Source organism: Fimicolochytrium jonesii (assembly GCF_025526975.1).
Source record: "Fimicolochytrium jonesii strain JEL569 chromosome Unknown EV422scaffold_37, whole genome shotgun sequence".
Classification (NCBI taxonomy): Eukaryota; Fungi; Chytridiomycota; class Chytridiomycetes; order Spizellomycetales; family Powellomycetaceae; genus Fimicolochytrium; species Fimicolochytrium jonesii.
This window is the reverse complement of record NW_026515704.1, coordinates 239,795-260,043: the sequence shown is the minus strand read 5'-3', so window position 1 is coordinate 260,043 and position 20,249 is coordinate 239,795. Positions and strand designations below refer to the sequence as shown.

Below are 20,249 nucleotides of genomic sequence, written 5' to 3'. Positions count from 1 at the left end.
GTTATAAATTGAAGGCATCGAAGGCGTTTTCTCAGCTTTTCTGAGCGTTGGCGGAATATGAGGGACGACGGAACGTCGAGCGTTACGGGTTAGGGTTAGCAAGGGTAGGGTTACGCGTGGTTTTAAATTGAAAATGTCCAACGCGATGCTGCCTTCAAGTCGTCATCACCAAGGAAATTTCTGGAGCGTTGGAGAACGACCGCCGCGTTCGGAACTTGATATCCCCCCCCACATTAGGCGCAATATATATGACCTGCCATCACCGGGAGAGAGGTGCAGCAGTGAAGGGAGTGAAGGATAAGATCAAGTGAACCTTGTTCAGGACAACACTTTGAATAGTCAGAAAATAGGCGACACCACCGCACTGGTCAACCTTGGAATTCCGAAACAAGAGTATCAAGATGCTCAAACCGCTTCGACTGAACTGCATCAAACAAGCAAGAGCCCTACGGCTCCTGGAACCACAGGCAGCTCTTGCGAGAGCGCCAGCCTCCTTGCTGTTGCGAAGTGCGGTTGTCATTCACCCTGTGGGAAGTGCTTTCGTTCCACATGTTAGACACCAACATGGGCCAGGTGATCTACCCACATCTTGAAAATGCAGGTGATACTTCTGACGCGATACTGACCGAGCGTATTGCTGGCAGGTGGTGGAAACATGGGCGGAATGCCTTTCCGCATGAACATGAACCCGAATCAGGCGCCTGAGAAAGGAGCCGCGTTGAAGCAGTTTGGGGTCGATTTGACGGAGCTTGCCGCGCACGGGAAGTTGGATCCTGTCATTGGAAGAGGTAAGGGGAATAGATCGCGGGAGAATGCTTTTACAAGGTATTGGAGAAGATGTCCAATACGATTAATCCCGCTCTCTCCGAATGCAGATGAGGAAATTAGGCGTACAATACAAGTGTAAGTGCATTGTTTTGCATCATTGCCCTTACCAACGCACAGGATATTGATGCACCATACAACAGATTGTGTCGCCGAACAAAGAACAACCCAGTGCTCATAGGCGAAGCCGGAGCGGGGAAGACCGCCATCATCGAAGGTTTAGCGCAGCGCGTTGTCAAAGGGGAAGTGCCGGAAAGCATGAAGGGCAAAAGGGTGATTGCGCTTGATCTAGGGCAGCTTGTTGCCGGGAGCAAGTATCGGTAAGCTTTCAGTTAGGAGAGCGTGCGGGAGGCGGGTGAAGCTGAGATATTGAGGCAATGCGGCCGTTCTAGAGGTGAATTTGAAGAACGACTGAAAGCGGTGTTGACCGACGTGCAGGCTGAAGAGGGCAAGATTGTGCTCTTCATTGATGGTAAGTCCCCGTCTGAGAGGACTCGAACCTACTCTGTCACTCACCGCCCCCTCTTCCCACAGAGCTCCACACCCTCTTCGGCCTCGGTAAAGGCGAAGGCGGCATGGACGCCAGCAACATGCTCAAACCAGCGCTGGCTCGCGGCACGTTGCACTGCGCGGGCGCCACCACCATCAACGAGTATCGAAAGTACATCGAGAAGGATGCGGCATTGGCGAGGCGGTTTCAGTCGGTTCTTGTGAGGGAGCCGACTGTTGAGGAGACGATTTCGATCTTGCGTGGATGTAAGTGTTTTTTGTTTGTTGTACAATTGCCGTCATTTAGTTTGAAAGGTGGACACTGACTCTACTGTTGCTCAAACCAGTGAAAGAGAAATATGAAGTCCATCACGGAGTGCGGGTTGCCGACAGCGCATTAGTCATGGCCGCCCAGTACTCGCATCGCTACATCACGTAAGTGCTTTTGCCTCGTTTTGCCTCTTGCACCATGGCGCCTCTGCGATGCGTCCCGGTGGTTTACATGTTCTTGTCCTTTCAGCGACCGGTTCTTACCGGACAAAGCCATTGACCTCGTCGACGAAGCCTGCTCGGCGCTTCGTCTGGCGCAGGAGAGTAAGCCAGAAGCGCTGGAGAACCTGGAGCGGCAAATCTTGACGACGGAGATCGAACTCGAGTCTCTGAAGAATGTAAGCCACCTAATTGCCTGTGCAGAGCGACGTGTCAATGCACCTACCACTATTAACATGATCCTCTGCAGGAACGAGACGCAGTCTCCCAAGAACGCCGCGAGAAACTCGAAAACGAGCTATCAGACAAAAAACGCCAACAAGACGAGCTCACCAAAATCTGGGAGACCGAGCGGGCCCGCATCAACGAGATCAAAACCATCAAACAAAGGCTCGAACAAGCGCGCGTCGACTTCGAAAAAGCTCAACGCGACGGCGACCTCACCCGGGCCTCCCAACTCCTCTATCAAGAAATCCCAGCGCTAGAACGTCAGATCCCTCAAGACACTGAGGAAACCGAAGGCCCTGAACGTCTCCTCCACGAACGCGTTACGGCTAACGATATCGCGAAAGTGGTCGCGAAAGCTACGGGGATCCCCGTGCAGACGCTGATGAAAGGCGAGCGGGAGAAGTTGTTGCATATGCAGGAGGCTTTGAAGCAGAGGGTGGTTGGGCAAAATGAGGCGATTGAGGCTGTGACGGAGGCTGTAAGGTTGAGTAGGGCGGGGTTGCAGTCGCAGACTAGGCCGGTTGCGTCGTTTATGTTTTTGGGACCCACGGGAGTGGGAAAGACGGAGCTGTGCAAAGCGTTGGCACAGTTTTTGTTTGATACGGAGTCGGCCATTGTCCGGATTGATATGAGGTGAGGGTCAAGTTGAACGTAAAACTTTGTTGGAGAAGTGTACTAAACATGACAAACATTTTCCCAGCGAATACATGGAGAAGTTCTCCGTGTCAAGGCTCATCGGCGCGCCCCCGGGCTATGTCGGGTACGAGGAAGGCGGCGAGTTGACGGAAGCCGTACGCCGAAAACCGTATTCGGTCGTGCTACTGGATGAGATAGAGAAGGCGCATCGGGAGGTGAACAATATCCTTCTGCAAGGTAGGCTTCATCACTGTTTCTATTGGCTAGATTGTATTAGTGATCACATTCACTGACTGTTTCCATTGCCTCATCATTCCTGCGATCGTACAAACGATAGTCCTAGACGACGGCTTTTTAACCGACTCGCAAGGCCGCAAGGTCGACTTCCGCAACACCATCATCATCATGACGTCGAACCTAGGTATGTTACTTTCATAGCTCAGTGGGAACGCCCAGACTGAGAAATTAACATAATCCGCTTTCTAGGTGCCGACTACCTGACCCTCCAACCCGAAGGCGAGCTGACCACCCAAGCCAAAGCGCAAGTTCTCGGCGCAGTCCGTGAACACTTCCCTCCGGAATTCATCAACAGGCAAGTCCCCTTCCATTCGTCCACATCACACTTCCTCATACTGATCATAAAACAACTCTCCTTTTCCGCACTACCAGAGTGGACGAACTAGTAGTCTTCAACCGCCTCTCCCGCGCCCGCATCCGCGACATCGTGGACGTGCGCATCAAAGACGTTGCTAAACGCGTGCAGGACCATAAACTGACGCTGGATGTGGACGATGCGGCGAAGGAGTGGTTGGCGGAGGAGGGGTATGATCCTGCTTATGGTATGTTGGTCGTCTCTGATGGCCAGGCGCGGAATGCGTTCGGAGTTCTTGCATTGAGACTGACAAAATCCCTCTTGATAGGCGCACGACCGCTCAACCGAGTCATACAGAAGCGGCTCATGAGTCCCCTGGCCGAGGCCCTCATCGGTAAGTCCAATAATCACTCCACATCACAAGCCGCATGTTCAACCTGCTCATTATCATCTATCTACTTCACGTGCACAGAGGGCTCCATCCGCGACGGCGAAACAGTGAAAGTAACTACGCAAACGCTGCCCAACGGCCAGGGCACGTTGCTCATTGTTAAAAACCATGTGCCAAATGTGGCATGAAGGAAAGGTTGCCGTAGGTCGCATATGTATATTAGTATATTGTAGTGAAGGCGATGGAGCGTTATTTTCTTTTTGGAGGGGGGGGGTTCCGGAATGCGAAGTGGGAGGAAGTGGTTTGTTTATCTGATACGTGAAATTTGTATGTCTTCGTAATTATTTTGGGAAGTCGAGCGGGCTACGCACATACGATTTACATACAACAGATATGGAAGTAAATCACGATTCGCAACGCCAAACCGCCAGGAAGCGTAGCATGTGCCGAATGTGGCGTAAAATGGTTTCCAACGACATCGCTTTTGCTTCAAGATTTGGCATCGGACAGGAAGATGGCCTGATTTAGGAAGGAAAGCGATCTTCCTTATTGTCGGGAGAAGAGGGCGGTGAACAGCACTAACGCTGAACAGACGAAGTTTCCGAGGGACATCAGCATATTACGCAGGCTAACGTTGCTCTACTTATGCCAATCCTTTGAGCTTCCTAGGTATGCTTACACGATTGGCGTAAGTCAAAGCAATGAAGTTTCCTTCCCCACACTTTCTCTTCCTTCCCGATATTCCTGCTGGGAAATGGAAAAACACCGTTTTTTGTTGCATAGTGCTTCTAATGCATTGATTCAAGGTACCATATCAAATATATGAAGGCTGTGAAGCGCAGATTGCGAACGAATGTATATGTAAAAGAAAAGGTCCTGGAGGTCGTTGAAATTGTGAGGGCAGGTACCCTCTTTCCTCTCCCTGATGCTTTCCCGCATGGCCCTCTAAAAGATACCTCCGTTCTGTGAAGGCTCAATATGATGCTGGCTGATCTGTTGCCTGTTGCTGATAGAATTAGAAGGTTAAGATCGCCGACACGCTCGCTCTGCATCTTTCTGCATTGCGAAACCTCTCTCGTTTCTCAGGACCACCTTTGGACTGAAGAAGTCCGTGCGCTTTGCTCGCACACCTCTGAAACTGCTACGGGCGATATGCGCATGTAAATCAGCTCACCCATTTGTATGGCAGGTGTTTAGCACACTGCAGAGACTTGTTGCCAACTGGAACCTCCGCCCTCCTCATCAGCCTAGCTCATCCGCCCCATCGTTTTGCGGAACTAAGGGCGCAAGACTGAGGGGTTTCTAGAGGTAATATGCTCACGTCACGATTGAGCGCGGGAGTAAACAAACCCGCGCAGAAGCCTTACGAAAGCTGCTCGCGAGCTTACGGTTAGACATTCTGCGTCCGAGAGGCGGGATCCAGAGTTTCGTGAGGGACGGCAGAGAGATCTGTGTAGAGTATGTATATACCGAAGGGGTTCTGGGAGGTGGCGGTCAAGCGTCTCACGGACTTGCCTGGAGCAAATGGACGAATGGCAGGTGAATGGCAGGCTTGGAACGTTCAACTTCGCTTCCCCACAGCTCCCCCATCCTCCATCCAGTGTTGACTGTTCACACTGGAAAGGTTTTGGCTTCCGAGTGGCCCGCAAACCCACTTGCATGCAGCTGCAGCTGGATACGGTATGACCACAAATGGCCGCATCTCGACCGCAGAAAACTCAAATTTTTCCTGTGCACGCACTTTAAATTTACGATGGACTTAGACGAGGTATTATTACGAGCCGGAAAAGGAAGTGGGCTTGCACTATGAGAGACGCTTTGACGCCTCAATGTCCATATCGGCCGCCCCACGGTGCAGGGCTGGCCTATATGTAATAGATCGTCTCGGCCTTTTCGCAACGTGATGTTGCGCTCCAACCTCTGTCCGCTCGTTGTCTGCTCTCCGTTGCCTTCTCATTCGCCCGCCTTCCGCCATCAGCCCCGCCGACGATGACCGTCGCCGCAGTCGCACCCTGGCGACATAGGAAGTTTGTCCGGCTGGCCGCGACCGTCCTGCTCCTCACCGCAACCGGGTATTCATACTACTACACTGCTTCAAGCGTCTTTGCAAGAAGGACTTCGGCGGTCGCAACGGCAGCGATACCGGTGCTCACCGTCCCGGAGAAGTTGCAGCGAGCTCCATCGGCACACGCTTCTGCATCGAACCCCAGACACGCTGCCCCCGGTCCACCACCAGCAGTGCTCACTGTTCCCACTGTTCCCAAGAAATTGGACCGAACTCCCAGCGGTCCGCCACCAGCAGTTCTCACTGTTCCCACTGTTCCCCAGAACTTGGATCGAGCTCCCACCGCAACTGCATCGAGTCTGAAGGCCGTCGCCCCTTCGTCAAAAATTAACCCCTCGGCGCTTTCCCGGACCCGCGTCGTCCCCGCAGAGGGTCGTAAAGTGGAACGGCGGCCGTACCTGGACCTACCGGATGAGTACAAGTCGAAGGACGACGAGCTCTGCCAGTCGTTCTTCACAGACGACTACGTGTACAACATCGCAAACAGTTCGGAAACGCTATGTGACGGCGGCTCTCGGGTGCACGGATTCGCCGTCCAGACGCACCCGCACCATAGGAAACTCACTGGCGCCACGCCCGTCTATCTGCTGCAGGGCGTGACCTTCAACCAGACCGAGCGCAAGTTCCACGCACAATGCACTGGTCCCCAGGTGAAGCGGCCTGTCATTTATGGGACCCCTATTCCGGAAGTCAGCTACGGAGCCATGTTGGAGGGCAATAGCACGCTCCGGTGTGACAAAAATACCAGCAAGAGGCAGCTGATCATCTATCCGGCGCTGAAGGAGCATAATGACAATGTATGGCATAGGCTGATGGAGCTTTGGCAGAACAAGCTGTCATACGACGCGATGCGCATCGCCATCGATCCCGCTACGGGAAATCCGCTCTTGACGGAGGAGCAAATCAAAAAGGCGCTGGTGGTTTTCCCCGACAATCGCAAAGGGCCATGGGATGCGGAATGGAAGATGCTGACCGGCCGAACGCCCTTGCGCTACTCCCAGCTCTCGCCAGACACCTGTTACGACGTGGTCATCGGGACAGTCGGCTGGGCCAGCCCGTTCTGGTCGGCCCTGCTCAGCGCCACGTACGAGACGTGCCGGCGCGAGACGCTGCTGTCGACATTCGTGCGCTGGATCTTCAAGTTCTACGGATTGAAGGAGCGCTCAGCGGCCGACATCCATCGCCAGCCGACGATCACAGTGATTCAGCGGGCCAAGACGCGCAAGTTCCGCCACATCGACCAACTGGTCGAATCGATACGTGCGCAGCACCCGGGGTTTCAGGTCAACGTTGTCGACTTGGGCACCATGTCCAAGAAGGAACAGGTCCGGCTCATCCACGCTTCGGACGTGCTGGTCGGCCACCACGGCGCCGGCATGAGCTTCACGATGGTGATGCGGCCAGACTCGGCGGTCGTGGAGATCCTTCCACCCGTGTTCGGGTCCCGAGGGTTCCGCCGGATGTCCCGCATGCGCGGCCTCGTGCACTTCATTGGGAAAGCGATGTGGAAGGAGGAGTATGAGAAAAAATACCGTGGGAAACCCGTCCCGAAAGGCTGGCGTCCCGCAAAGCAAGGCGACGGCGACGCACGGGGCTGGCAGAACGAGGAGTGGATCTGGATCCCGCACGAAGAAGTCCTGGGGCTGGTGGATGCTGCCGTTAAGAGCCAGCTGAACGGGATAAACGACGGATAGGCACAACTATCGCTTTGCATTGGAAGCTTATCATAACTTGACTCGGGCGAATCCTGTCTTATCATAATGTAGATTCAATGTAGGTATATCGTTTAGACATATATATAGATACCTTTGACGAATCACCAGTGATTTTGGTTTTTCTGATCCAATCGAATGATATACCTGTGCGATGGCCGCAGGATGGAAAGGCCGGGCTGTTGGCGTGGTGTGCATGATGAGCCAAAAGAGATTGACAGCTGAACGTATGCTGTCATGCTGTCAAGAAGCTGGCCAATTACGGGTTCTCTGGTGATGCCAATGCGTTTGGGTGATGAGTAACCAAAAGGAGTAAATGACTGTAAGAGGCTTCCTGCCCCTTTAGGTTACCCGCTCCGTAAGGGCACCTTTCTCCATTACTCCACATACAGGGTCTTTGGGTGAGGTTTCCCACTACCTTTGCAAGATCATCAATCATCAAGTATCAGTTCTGCTTAGTTTGGCAACTAGGCTAAACTTACTCGCATGTCCAATCTTACTGTCAATCGTATTTTTGAAGCGAGTTGGGTTACCATGGCCTTGCTCATGGCCCCGGCACTGGTGTCTACTTCTGGGTGACGCCAAAGCTCTCACGAGCATCTACAAAATAAGGGAACAAAGCATGGGATTGTTTGCCAAATGGGTTACAGCACGTTGAAATACGAAGGAACAACCGTGCTCGGCAACCACATTAAAGAACGTTATCACCAATGTACTTACCCGATTGTGAGTCGGATGACCAATGCGCCTCACGAACTGACTTGGACGGGAAGTTGACACCAAACGCATCACCGAAAAGTATCTCAACGCCACTAATGAGCTTCCACACTTACATTTAATGTCGCTTTTGCTGATCTTGCGGCTACGCTGGTGGCATGCTAGTATCCCGCCAGACGCTATACTGGTCAAAACCGGCTCGCAAGACGCTTCGATCCATATTCGCCTTTTACGGAACTGACTTTGAAGATGAATGTATGCTAAGTGGATTTCGCGGGCTAGCCGGAGTCGGTCGCCTTGCTCCGGTTCTGCTCTCTCGAATGAGCACCATCTTTTGCAGAACTAATGAATATCCGAGCTCGGTCCATGTTTAGGGGGGGTTAAGTCAACCGTCCTTGTATAGATTTTGAAGCCCGAGGAGCGTCCAAGTTCTGAGGCGTGCATCTGCTCACGTCACGACTTGTGAACGCGAGAGGCGCTCACCCGCGCAGCAGCTTGTTTACTCCCGTTGCACCCCCATTTTCACCCAAGCTCCTTTTTTTTCGCAATACACTCTTTCACAATTACAAGAGACCTACCCGAACGCATTAGCAACCACCAAGCCATCTTACGGAGCAGATACACATAATGCACACCACGTGGTACGTCAAAGTTTTCTGGACATTTGTCCTCGTCATCTTCGCCGTCGTCGACTTCTTCACTGCGCCAGTGAAAGTAAGTGCCCTCCTCCTTCTACCCTCTCCTCATCATCCACCCCAGTTAACCCCTGCCGCCTCCTTCTTAAGGCCTCAGACCAACACCCACTCCAACCACCCCCCTCCCACCTCGGCGGCGGCCTCCCGCATCTCAGCCGTCGTTCCGGCGGCTCCGGCCACGAACACATCCCGGATTTCATCATCCACCCGCGCCTCGCGACCGGTCGATCTGGCCCGCGCACTTATCCCGTTGTTGGACCCCGCTCGGTGGATGATTCGACTGTTACGGCGCCCGAGAGTGATGTGCGTTTGGAGGAGGAGAAGAAGTTTAGGTTTAAGAGGGCTGTTGATGATGAGTTGTAGGGTGGGATGAGAGAGGGATATGGATTTTGGGGTGTTGATTGGTGGTATATGGATGCCCTGCCTTTTTTTTGCTTTTTGGAGTGGGACGATATGGACGCCGTCTCGGAACGTTATTTGTGGGAGCTGTAATCTATACCTTTGTCCGTAAACAATGTTCTGAGGTTTCTTGTGTTTGAATTCTGAATTTAGTTGAGAACGAAACAGCCATGTAATGAATTTGAGGTGATGCTTTTGCTGCATGCTTGGTGTATCTTCTGGAAAGGGTCAAATTGGCCCGTGCTTTCGTCCGCATCCTCGGTCTGTCTGGGTTCAGTTTGCATTCCATGTGAACTGAGATTGAGCGATACATAGTTTTCTGTACAGTGATGGGGCCTCAAAAGAAGTATACAGAAAGAATCCAAGCGGGGAGAGGTGATACAAGAGGATTGAGCAGGAGAAGGGAGGGTGCGAGTCGGGCGATGGGAAGACTCAAAAGCAACGAGCGAGTCCGAGTCGAAGGCACCGACTTGATTGCTCGCACAAGCCTAAATCCCATAACCAAAACTACCAATTCTCAAAACACGGCCGATTCCTCGCGAACGTCTCAAACCGCTGCTTCACCTTCCTCACAAACCTCTTGCCACCCCCAACCTGCCTCTCCACAAAACTCCGTCTCCGGCCCGGCCGCATCCCCATCGCCGGGCCACCCACCATTCCCTCCAGCTCCGGCTCATCCAAATCATCCGTCTCATCCTCATACACACTAACCACCGGCCTTCGCACAAGGCCCCATGGAGAACCACCTAGGGACCCGGTCTCAGACCGTCGGAGGCATTCAACGAGGTTGTATCCCTCCCCACGGACAACCGCGCGCTGTTTGCGCCACATGCGTTCAGAGAAATCCGCGTCGATGCGGAACAGGCGTTCGAGGCCGTCCATCGTCTCGCGCCACCAGGAGGGGGAGGTGAGGAGGTGCAGGACGTGCATGCGTGTTTCGGACGAGAAGGGGATGCGCGAGGCGGGGAGGTAGGACCAGCCGAAGGGGTAGGAGCGCCAGCGGTCCGGGTGCTTGTAGGGGAAGGCGAGGCCGTTGTCGATCGCGGCAACTTGGATGATGGGGGGTTGGGAGTCGGGGGAGGTGAGGCCGGTGTGGTGGGGGGATGCGGCGGGGGTGTCGACGACGATTGAGGAATCTCCGGAAGCTGAGACGTCATGGGACGCCTGATCGGGAACCCGGGAGTGGAGCTTGTCGGCAGTCGAGGATATCGCGTCAGCCACACCATTGATCAGCGGCGCACTATCGTCATCGTGACCAGAATCGAAAGCCGGGTCCGCGATATCGATTGTGGTTGACAATGGCGGTACCGTCGGAGCTTCTGCACCTCGAGGCCCCTGCATCGCACCTTCCAAATCCGCCAACTTTTCCGCTTCATCACGCGCCTCGTCGTATTTGACCATCCAATTATCCAGTCCTCTATCAGTGTTCCGTATCAGGTAATCGAGCACCGCAAGCCTCTCAAAGCCCCATTGGAACTCCATTCGCGCGCGCTCGCTCCATTCGTAAGGTGAGTTTGCGTTGGCCTGATTGCCTGACGACCGAAACTGTCGCGGCAGGTTCTCCGCCGACGCGCGGTTCGATGCAGGAAGAGACGTGGAGTTGGATCTCCGCATCTTCTCATATCCTTCGCGGAAAAACCGGGTAGCGTCCTTGTATCCTTTCAAGAACACTTGGAAGGACCCAACCTTCTCGGGAAGCTCGCCTCCCTTCGTGTACGCCTTCCAATCTTTTCGCGAGTAGTAGAACGTTGGGCTGGCCAAGTAGATGACTTCCGTCCGTGGCACGACGCGGAGTTCCAAACGACGGTCGATGAAGCTCGCGGCGGCTTCACTGATGTAGCCGAGATTAGGTATTATGCAGCTCCTTCCGAAACAACACGGGAACAAATTCTTATGGATCCATTTGGTCCATTTCGGGTTGAGGTGTCCATATGGCTCTTCGTTCTTCGGCTTGAACACGCCGACGATCTCTCCTGCTCGGTTCTTGCAGAAATAGGAACCGCTCGAGCCTTGCGAGATAAGGGTTGGGTATATGCCTTCAGCAATGGCAGCTCGCACTTCTGCAACGATGGCGAGGAACTCTGTCGCGGTCAGAGGTGTGACTGGGGCGACTGGGTTCGTGTAGTTGGCGGGTGGATTGACCAGAGAGTCCGCATAAAGTAACCGCCCGCCGTGTTCAGTGGACGGCTCTTCCAACCCGTCCATGATGCTCGGCGCGTGAGACACGACTGCTCCCCCAGTATTTCTGGATGCATTCCTATTCCGCCTCCCCTTCTTCTTTCCCCGTGACGACCTTTTGTCTCCTTGTATCAACGACTTGGCGGACTCCGCCCCACTCTGTTGCGTCCCATGACCAGAATCCGACTCGGAATCCGAGTCATGTCCGTGTGCAAGATCCCGATTATGCGAGCTGCTGGGATGCTGCTTATAGACGAACAAACAGCGTGAGAATTCGGAAGTATGACCAGACTGGAGGTGACACAGATGGCAAGGCAGCACAGCACTGATTCCCCACTCACTCACCGGGCTGACGTCACTCATTAGAAAGTCGTTCGTCGTTTCGTCGTCTTCGTCGACCAGCGTGTATTTCGCGTTGCCAGACGGTGCAGAGTGGCTGCTGGTGCCTTTTCGAGCCTTGTCTCTGCTTCGTGGGGAGTTGCTTACACGAGGGCCGGCGGATTTGCTGGTCGTGGGAACAGGACGCGGTGAGGAGGATGTGGAAGATGAGGTGTGGGCCGCCGGGCGAGGGGTCGGCATAAAGGGCTAACTAGGGTGCGGGAGAACGAAACGGGGCAGTCGCATATAGATAGACGGACAGAACGGAGGGCAGCCAAGCGGAGGGTGTTGCGAAGATCGTCGTGGGAACGTGTCCTTGGGGAACTAGTTGTCTTTTGGCAAGCAAGCGTTGGGAAAGCGGAGGAGTGGGCGACTGGACTTACAGCCACTAATCGCATGTGGATCTGTGCGGATGCCACGTTTTACCCTCTTTACACTGAGTTGACCCCTTCGCGATTCCTGCGACATCTTCAACTGCGGGCCATCTTGCCCCATCACAGACCACCAGCTATTCAAGTTTTAAGCTCAACCCTAAACTGCCTGCCTAGCGTCACCTGTTTGGATAGCTTGTCGTGCGACTGACCTCCGTAATGTGACAAACAAGAAGTCCGAGGCTCATGCCTCGTTTGCTGATAAGAACTGGTCATTTTCGGTTCATTCCGGTCTCATTTCGGAATAAAACCACGACGCAGTTTGTGACTATCGCACGAAACTCATCCAGCAAAATCCACCTCATCATGGAAGACAAAGCACTAGAAGAGCTTATCCGCCAGCGCGGCAAAGAAGCAGAGCTCCGGCACGAACTTCAAGAGCTGGAAAAAACGTTCACGACTATCGGAGAAAAGGTCGGTTAGCGTTGTCAATATCTCCCGGTGCCTATCTGCCCCCGACCCCTCCATCCTCTAACGCCGCTATCACTCTCCAGAACAACCACATCAAACGCAGCTCTGACCAAATACACGGTCTCGAAGACCTCAATCTGAACCTCAAGCAGATGAAAAACGAACTGGCGCGCAGGGAGTCCCAGTACGACGAGCTGATCGCCTCGCATCTCGCCAAGGTGTCCAGCTCGCGAAGAGGGTCGACGGTGACCGCTGGGAGTGGTTCGAGTGCTAGTGAAAAGAGGAGGTCGGACGGGGAGATTCATGCGGTGCCTAGCAGCGGAAGGATTTTTTGAGCGATCTGTAGCATATTTTACAAGCAGATGTTGCACATCAGGAAAAAAACGTGAAAGGAAAGTGTGATGGATGGTCCATATGGCAATCTTCATAGTTGATCAAGCCGTTACAAGACATGGGACCTCAGTCCCTTGAATACAGACAAATAAGAAATGAATACTATACAAAAACACAGCGATGGCTAAACTATAGAGAAAAAACTCTACGCCATATTCGTTTCCCGCCCCAGCTACCAAACCCCACCCTCTACTCCTGCATCTTATCATCATCATCCTCCTCCTCATCCGACGACGACCCCTCGGCCCCTTCCTCAACCTGCACCTCAAACGCATACTCCTGATCCACACCCACGTAAGAATCACACATGAAGTAGAGCGCACAGTCCAATTTGCCCGTCTTATGCTCCGGCGCCGCAAACTCCACCGCCACGGTAGCGCGTTTCTGGATCGTCACGCGCTTGATGGCAAGCAGGGTCTTATCCGCCACATCGCCGACGACCAACCACCACCCTTCGTCTTTCGTCACGGGGTAGAACGGCGCAATGACGGGTCCCAGGGCCGTAGGAGCGCCCGAAGACGACATGGCGTCCTCGTCCTCATCAACCTCACGTTCCAGTGTGACTTTAACTGTGACGGGCTCGCCCTGCCGCACGGCGGTGACGTCGACCTTGAACGCAACGTCGATGTTGGGGTACCTGTTGACGAACTTGGCCACATCGGCCATTTGTTGGGGTTTCAGCTGCAACGCCTTCTCACGCGCGTCGTCCTCCATCTCCATGATATCAAACACGCCTTCGACTCCCAGCGCGTTGAGACGCTTGATGATGTCGTTGGTGAAATGGGGCACCTGGCGTAAGGCCGAGTCGCGGTCCCACATGGCTTGCACGACCATCTGGCAGAGATCCATGGCGGCCATGCAGGGTGCGAGCCAGCCGTTGGAGGAGATGACGTCGACACAGGCGTGGATGAGACGCACGGCTTTGGCGAGGACGGCTTTCTGGTCGCTTTCGAGATCTGCGGGTAAGCCCACGCGGCTGAAATGAGCTTGCAGGAGGATGTTGGTTTTGAAATGCGGGTCGTTGAAGTTGGGCGTATCGACCTTGACCGGCACCCTGTCGTAAATCCGCTTCAGGACTTGATCTTCGTGGTGCCGAATGGGGACGTTCTCGAATTCGGCCGCCGCGGCGACGATCTGCAGCAGGCCTCGGATCTTGGTCTTGGCGTTGAGGGACATGGAGAAGACCTCGATGGTCACGTAGTTGATGTAGTAGTACGCAGCGATCATGCCCAAGTTGAGCGGAGAGACATCTTCGTCTTCAACCGCGATACACTTGCTGGTGGCCAACTCCTCCAACGTCGTCTCGACCAGATCAGAAAGGTGATCCGACAAGTGACGGTGAGTCACACCTTGCAGGTTGTAGTAGTTGGGGTTCAACGACATTCTCCGGTATAGGAACGTCCAGGTGAGGTAATCGACGGCATCCTGCTTGTTTTCAATCGTCTTGGTAACAATCTCAGCGTTGAAGTGGTCATGCAAGAAATGGTCCAGGTGCGATTCGACAGGGAGGGCTTCGTAGAGGAATTTCTTGTAGAAGTCCTTCTTGACGCCCTGACACATCAAAACACATCGCCCGCTTTCTCCGAGTGTCGGGCGGGTAGCGCGGCCCATCATTTGCAACACATCGGTGATGGGAGAATCAGCGTACCGATGTTCCTTGCCCTCGTAGTACTGCGTTCCCATGATCACAACGAGGTGGGACCGGAGGCTCATGCTCCAGCAAGTGTCCTTGCTGGCGACAACAACTTGAACGGCGCCGTTATTGAAGAGTGTCTCGACGATGCGTCTGTCGTTCTTGCTGAGCGCCTCGTGGTAGTAAGCTACCCCGGTGTGCAAGAGCTCCCGAAGGGTTTGATCTTGCACCTTTTCCGCCCAGGGCTCAAGGTCCTCCTCCGAACAATGCAAGAACTTCTTCTCATCACCCTCCGCCATCGCATACGTGGAGATATCAACCGCTGTCAGACGAGCTTGCTTCCTGCTGGGAACAAACACGATAGCCGGCCGTGCAGCACCAGAAGCGAATTGCTTTATGGCGAGGTACGTTGGTTTCGTCATGGCGATCATCATGGACGCAAAGTGCGGGACTGAGTATCCCTGGATGTGGATCTCAAGCGGGATGGGGCGCACATTCGGTTTGAAGTTGAAGATGCTCTGACTGGTTGCGCCGATCCATTCTCCCAGATCCCTAGCATTAGCGAGCGATGTGCCGAGTGCGACGATTCGGATCTTGTTCTCGGTCTGCGCACTTATGTAACGCATGCGAGAGACGATGACTTCCAAGGTCGGACCAATGTCGCCTCCGATCAGATGGATTTCGTCAGCGATGAACAGGCCGATGGTCTGCACATTCTTGCGTTGCTTCCACCTTCGTGAGAGCATGTCCCACTTCTGAGGGGTGGCAAAGACGACGTCACCGGTCTCGAGTAGTTTGAGGTCCGCCGTGGTCTCTCCAGTCAACGTGACGATGTTCTTTCCACCGAGCAGATCACCAAATTTGGCTTTCCACTCGTTCATCTTCAACTCAGCAACCTCGTCGAAAGGAGCAATGTACACACACCGCGCTTTGGGGTTGATCGTCCATAGTCGCAGCAACGCGAACTCGGCGCATATCGTCTTTCCGGAGCCCGCAGGAGCTCCAATGAAGACATTGTCGTCGGTTTGGTATAAGGTGTTGAAGACCTGCGTCTGGATCGGGTTGAAGTGACGGGAGCCAGAGTACACACTTTCGTACTCTTTGTTCTTGAGAGCGGACACTGGCAACGGGTGCAGATCGAGAAGTTCCGTGTGGGGAGGGTACTTTTCGGGAAGGATGAGATGCTTGAAAGAGACAGGAAGGCGTGTCTCAGAGTGCAGCCATCGATCGCTGACAACGGAAACGAAGTAGTTCGGTGGCAAAGGTTCAAACAACGGAACAGTGAAGCTCAGGTGATGGTCCTCCTCGCCGTAGCGCTGCTTCAACACGAACATGTCGTGGTGGATAATAACCTCGCTGTCAACATCCTCAACCAGGATCCAGAAACCTTCCGCACCTCCGGGCGACACCTTCTCGTCGAACTGGAAATCGGGGGTGATGGTCAACTCCATCCGGAGCATCGATCGCGTGATGGGCTGAACCTGCGCTTGGACTTCTACTTTCGGGAACTGATGTACAGCCTTATGGATCAGCTTGCCGGCCTTCGGCACACCAGCGAGCTCACCCAGCTCTTGAGGGTTAAGGTCATAGTAGCGGTCCCAGGGGAACTCCTTGCGCTCGAGTCTCTTGATCACGTCGAACGGAAAACCGCGAATCTGGCGCAGAGGGCTCATCGAGAGCCACATCTTCTTGTCCACCATCTTGCAGAGGTCAAGGGCTTTGCGGGACAACTGCGCCCATCCACGCTTTAGGCAGATCTCAAAGATCGCACGAAGAATACGCCCTGCACTCTGAGTGACGTACACCATGTCACTCATCAAAGCAAAACCTTCCAGCTTCAGCTGCGAGATGTAAGCTTGTAAGAGCACGTTGATTTTGGCGGTCGGTTCTTCCAAGCTTTCTTTCACAGGTATCGGCACTCGTTCGAGCATCTTCGCTAGCTCCAGCTTCTCTTCCTCCCTGACGGGGATGAACTTGAATTCGTCGGACAAGGCAAAGGCGCGGAACAAGTCGATAAGAGTCATAGTCGGCTTGAGGTGTTGATTGTACGTGGCCATCGAGTGGTGGCTGATGTAGTAGTGAGAAGCAATCCTGCCTAACTCCGTGACCTGGAACTTCCCCGTTTTCTTGTCGTACTTGATCAAGTTGCATTTGTCAAGAATGGTTGCAGCGGCGTGAATGAGATCCACACGTTTTTGCACGAGGTACGGATCTGCCTCCAACTCGTCACCTCCCACTCCGTACAATGGCCCATTCCTGAGCATCCGGACGTATAGGTACGTGTACCCCAACCACTGAACTGCATCATCACGATTGCGAATAGTCCCCAACACGATTTCGGCATTGAGATTGTCGGCCATCTTCTTGATGAACTGCGACTCGATCGGAAGTTGCTGGTTGAGCAACGAAAGGTAGTAGAGAAGTTCCGAATGGGTTGTGATGATGATTCCCTCTCCGTTCGTGTCGAACTGGGGACGACCGGCACGTCCCAACATTTGCAGCACGTCCTGCGGGGAAAGCTCGACCCACCGACCCTTCTCCGGATTGTACACTTGTGTTCCTTTGATGATGACCGTATGGGCGGGAAGATTGACACCCCAGGCTAACGTGGCGGTGGAAACCAGGACCTTGACGTGACCGTCACCGAAAAGATCTTCTACGGACGTACGATCGGCACGCGTCATTCCAGCGTGGTGGATGGCGAAACCGTAAGGCAGCATGTCCTGCAGATCAGCGTTCTTAACGGTGGCAGCCTCAGTGCTCAAAACTTCTCGGCTCCCCGAGTCTTGGCTGAGGATTTGACCGATTGTATCTCTCTCCATGGCCATGTCGCGAATCGCTTTGGCAGTCTTCGCTGTCTCCTTACGGGAGTGGCAGAAAACAAGAACCTGATTCTTCCCGGCTTCTTCCATGATCTTCTCATACACGATCTCGTTCATAAGCTGGAACCGTTTGATGGCCTTCTTCTCGGTAATGCCGATGTATTGCTGCTTGAGCGGGCACGGACGGTAGCTGTTGTCGAAGAAAAACAGTCCCTTCTCGGAGTCTACTCGCATGAAGTGTGCGACATCCTGATAATTGGGCAGCGTGGCAGAAAGACCGACCAATCGTACCATCTCTTGGTTTTCCTGGATTCCGCGGATGGTCCTACTGATGATGCTCTCCAACACGGGACCTCGATCGTCGTGCAACAAGTGCACCTCGTCAATAATGAGTAAGCGGACGAGTTTCGTGTAAGACCGGTCGGTCGCCTTACGGGTGGTTATATCCCACTTCTCTGGTGTTGTGACAATGATTTGCGTCTCGGCGATTTGCTGCTTGTTCAGCTGGCGATCACCGGTCAATTCCGCCACCTTGATGCCATACTTCTCCAGACGGCTGGAGAAGTTCCCAACCATTTCCGCTACAAGCGCCTTCATCGGAGCAATGTAGATGATTTTGAATTCGTCCAAGGCAATCTCCCCAGCCGGTTTGCGATACTTGCCAATCTCACGAAGGATAGTGAGCATTGCACAGTTCGTCTTTCCCGCACCGGTAGGAGCGCAAATCAGGAGGTTCTCGTCTGATTCGAAAGCTGCGGGATACAGTCGAGACTGAACTCGATTCAGAGATCGTGCACCCGCAAACCCGCCCTGCGCCCATTCCGGAAGCTCAGAGATAGACACAAGCCTCTCGTTCTCCTTCATCGGGGAAGCCTTGGGTGCTGGGACGTGTACCTCCTGGTATCCTTTCTTTTCGCGCTTGAAGGTGCCCTGTGGCAGGTCACACTTTTTGTTCGACATCAGATGGCCTCCCTGCTGGAACGCCAACTCATCGAGGTTTATCGTCGCTCGTGGAACGGTAGCAGAAGATCCTGGCGTTGCCTTCTTCAAGTCCATTTGAATAGGGCCTCCGGCTACAGTCTGTTGTCCGTCGTGCCCGATTTCAACCACACCACGACGGTTCCTGTCCACGTCTCTCCTGGTAGGTGCTACGCTAAGTTGCGCAAGGATATCGGCATTGCCGCTTTGTTCGATCTCTGCTTCGATGGCGGTGCGATCGGCTGGAGTTGCCGCCCGGGCAAGCTTTGTGCACCAAACGATAACCTCGCGATTTCTCGTCAGTAGCTTGACAAGGTCAAACTTATCATAGTCAAACAAAGCCATGAGCTCGTTTTCGCAGTCCCTAGTGTTTGTTGCAGACGACAACGTGTTGAAAGCCGCAGCTGCTTTGCCTTGCGCTGTAAGCGCATCCGAGTAGTGGGTGGCAATCGTGCGTTGGAGCCAGAATGCATCCACATCGTGAGGTTTTATGACACCCGCCGCATCGCCGCCTGCTGCCGGTGCAGTTGCGGTCGCGCCGGCACTCGCTTTCCCCGAATTGAAAGTAGAGCCTTCGTCTGGTCGAAGAATCTCTGTGAATTCATCCATATCGTCCTTGGTCTCGTCTTCGTCAATGACTCCAACTGGTTTCAGGACATTTTCGAACTCGGCTTCCTCGCCAGCGTCATCATCATCGGACTCGTCTTCTTTGACCTCGTACTCGTCGTCATCAGAACCTTCTTCATCGTCATCCTCTTCGTCGAAAACAACGGCCACACCATGCTCCTCATCTAAACCTTCGTCGCGGGCGAGACCATTCCCGTTGCCCTCCTGCGCGTCATCATCCGCGCCAGACCGGAAATCCGTAATACGCTTCCCTAGGTTAACCAGTTGTGCGAATCGGTCTGATGATAGTTGTGCTTGGACAATCATCTCCAACTCCTTTTTCTTATCGAAGTCCTTCATATCGTCCTGCTTCAATATCTTAAGCGCTTCGTTCGCAGCGCCTCGTAACACATCCTGCTGGATGTCTCCGAGTAGCTGCTGCAGGAATGATAATATGAGTTCGAAGGTTTGGCGGGTCTCCTTCGTCCGGGGTCTATACCCTTGACCTTCGAAATCATCGGTAGCAGCCAGAATGTTGTCCGGACCATATCCGCCCAAATCCCTCTCGCGTTTGGCACGCTTGTTTCCGCTCCTCTCCGCACCCGCCTGCTTCCTACGGTCCGCTTTCTCCTTCCGCTTTTTTTCCCTCTGCTCTTTCTTCTCTTGGAAGCTACTCTGAGCCCGGTCGCCCATCCGTTTAGGGTCTATTCGGCCTGCCAGCGATACCGGCTCTCCCGAAGGCTCCTGGTCTCGTCTAGGGCCGGTTCGTTCAGCCTGCAGCACCAAGTTACTGTTTTGGGCATACTGGTATTGTTGCGCACGTTGCACGTTTTCAGCCATGTTGAGCGATCTGCACCCAGTGCGCTGCAGTCAGGAAGAATGTTCTGCAGGGTGCCTGTTATAGGAGCACAGGAGGGATCAATACGGGGTTTCCCTGGTCGACAAGCAGCGTAGAAGCGCACTTATGAAGCGCACTTATGAAGCGATGGCGAAGGTTCCCACGTAAAAGTACGCAACACCTATGGATTCGTACTGACCAAGAGTGAGCCGTACAGCCGCTGAACGAAAACTTCAGGCTGCGAAACAATCTTCGTCGTTATTGCAGGTTTCTCAAAGCGAAGATCACGAGACGTGTTATATAGCGAAAGCGAGGTAGGTGGGGCACGGTGATCTGAATATAC

General features: G+C 53.8%; 4 protein-coding genes across 4 annotated transcripts; 2 read left to right on the top strand and 2 right to left on the bottom strand.

The window, feature by feature from the left end:
* Positions 1 to 682: 682 nt before the first annotated feature.
* EV422DRAFT_501328 (P-loop containing nucleoside triphosphate hydrolase protein) lies at positions 683 to 3,838 on the top strand (the record flags this gene model as incomplete). Its single annotated transcript, XM_053068187.1, has 14 exons — positions 683 to 788; positions 876 to 903; positions 969 to 1,145; positions 1,218 to 1,297; positions 1,360 to 1,581; positions 1,662 to 1,749; positions 1,835 to 1,982; positions 2,054 to 2,664; positions 2,732 to 2,904; positions 3,005 to 3,088; positions 3,154 to 3,277; positions 3,337 to 3,506; positions 3,588 to 3,653; positions 3,732 to 3,838. The coding sequence occupies 14 exons, from the start codon at positions 683 to 685 to the stop codon at positions 3,836 to 3,838; spliced, it is 2,184 nt and encodes a 727-aa protein (XP_052921400.1).
* Positions 3,839 to 5,639: 1,801 nt separating this feature from the next.
* On the top strand, positions 5,640 to 7,409 carry EV422DRAFT_509840 (uncharacterized protein; the record flags this gene model as incomplete). Its single annotated transcript, XM_053068879.1, has 1 exon — positions 5,640 to 7,409. The coding sequence occupies one exon, from the start codon at positions 5,640 to 5,642 to the stop codon at positions 7,407 to 7,409; it is 1,770 nt and encodes a 589-aa protein (XP_052921399.1).
* Positions 7,410 to 9,435: 2,026 nt separating this feature from the next.
* Positions 9,436 to 11,660, bottom strand: EV422DRAFT_545984 (phosphatidylinositol 3 and 4-kinase-domain-containing protein). Its single transcript, XM_053071499.1, has one exon. It carries the CDS (start codon positions 11,441 to 11,443, stop codon positions 9,746 to 9,748), a length of 1,698 nt encoding a protein of 565 aa, XP_052921398.1. The 5' UTR covers positions 11,444 to 11,660; the 3' UTR covers positions 9,436 to 9,745.
* A 1,273-nt stretch (positions 11,661 to 12,933) lies between these two features.
* Positions 12,934 to 20,239, bottom strand: EV422DRAFT_292742 (Sec63 Brl domain-containing protein). Its single transcript, XM_053066042.1, has 2 exons — positions 20,106 to 20,239; positions 12,934 to 19,963 (listed from the first exon to the last, which is right to left on the bottom strand). The coding sequence occupies exon 2, from the start codon at positions 19,906 to 19,908 to the stop codon at positions 13,219 to 13,221; it is 6,690 nt and encodes a 2,229-aa protein (XP_052921397.1). The 5' UTR covers positions 19,909 to 19,963; positions 20,106 to 20,239; the 3' UTR covers positions 12,934 to 13,218.
* Positions 20,240 to 20,249: the final 10 nt, after the last annotated feature.

Bases quoted from the DNA above. Each gene is read 5' to 3' on its own strand.
- EV422DRAFT_545984 (XM_053071499.1), bottom strand. From the start codon at position 11,443: ATGGACGGGTTGGAAGAGCCGTCCACTGAACACGGCGGGCGGTTACTT.
- EV422DRAFT_292742 (XM_053066042.1), bottom strand. From the start codon at position 19,908: ATGGCTGAAAACGTGCAACGTGCGCAACAATACCAGTATGCCCAAAAC.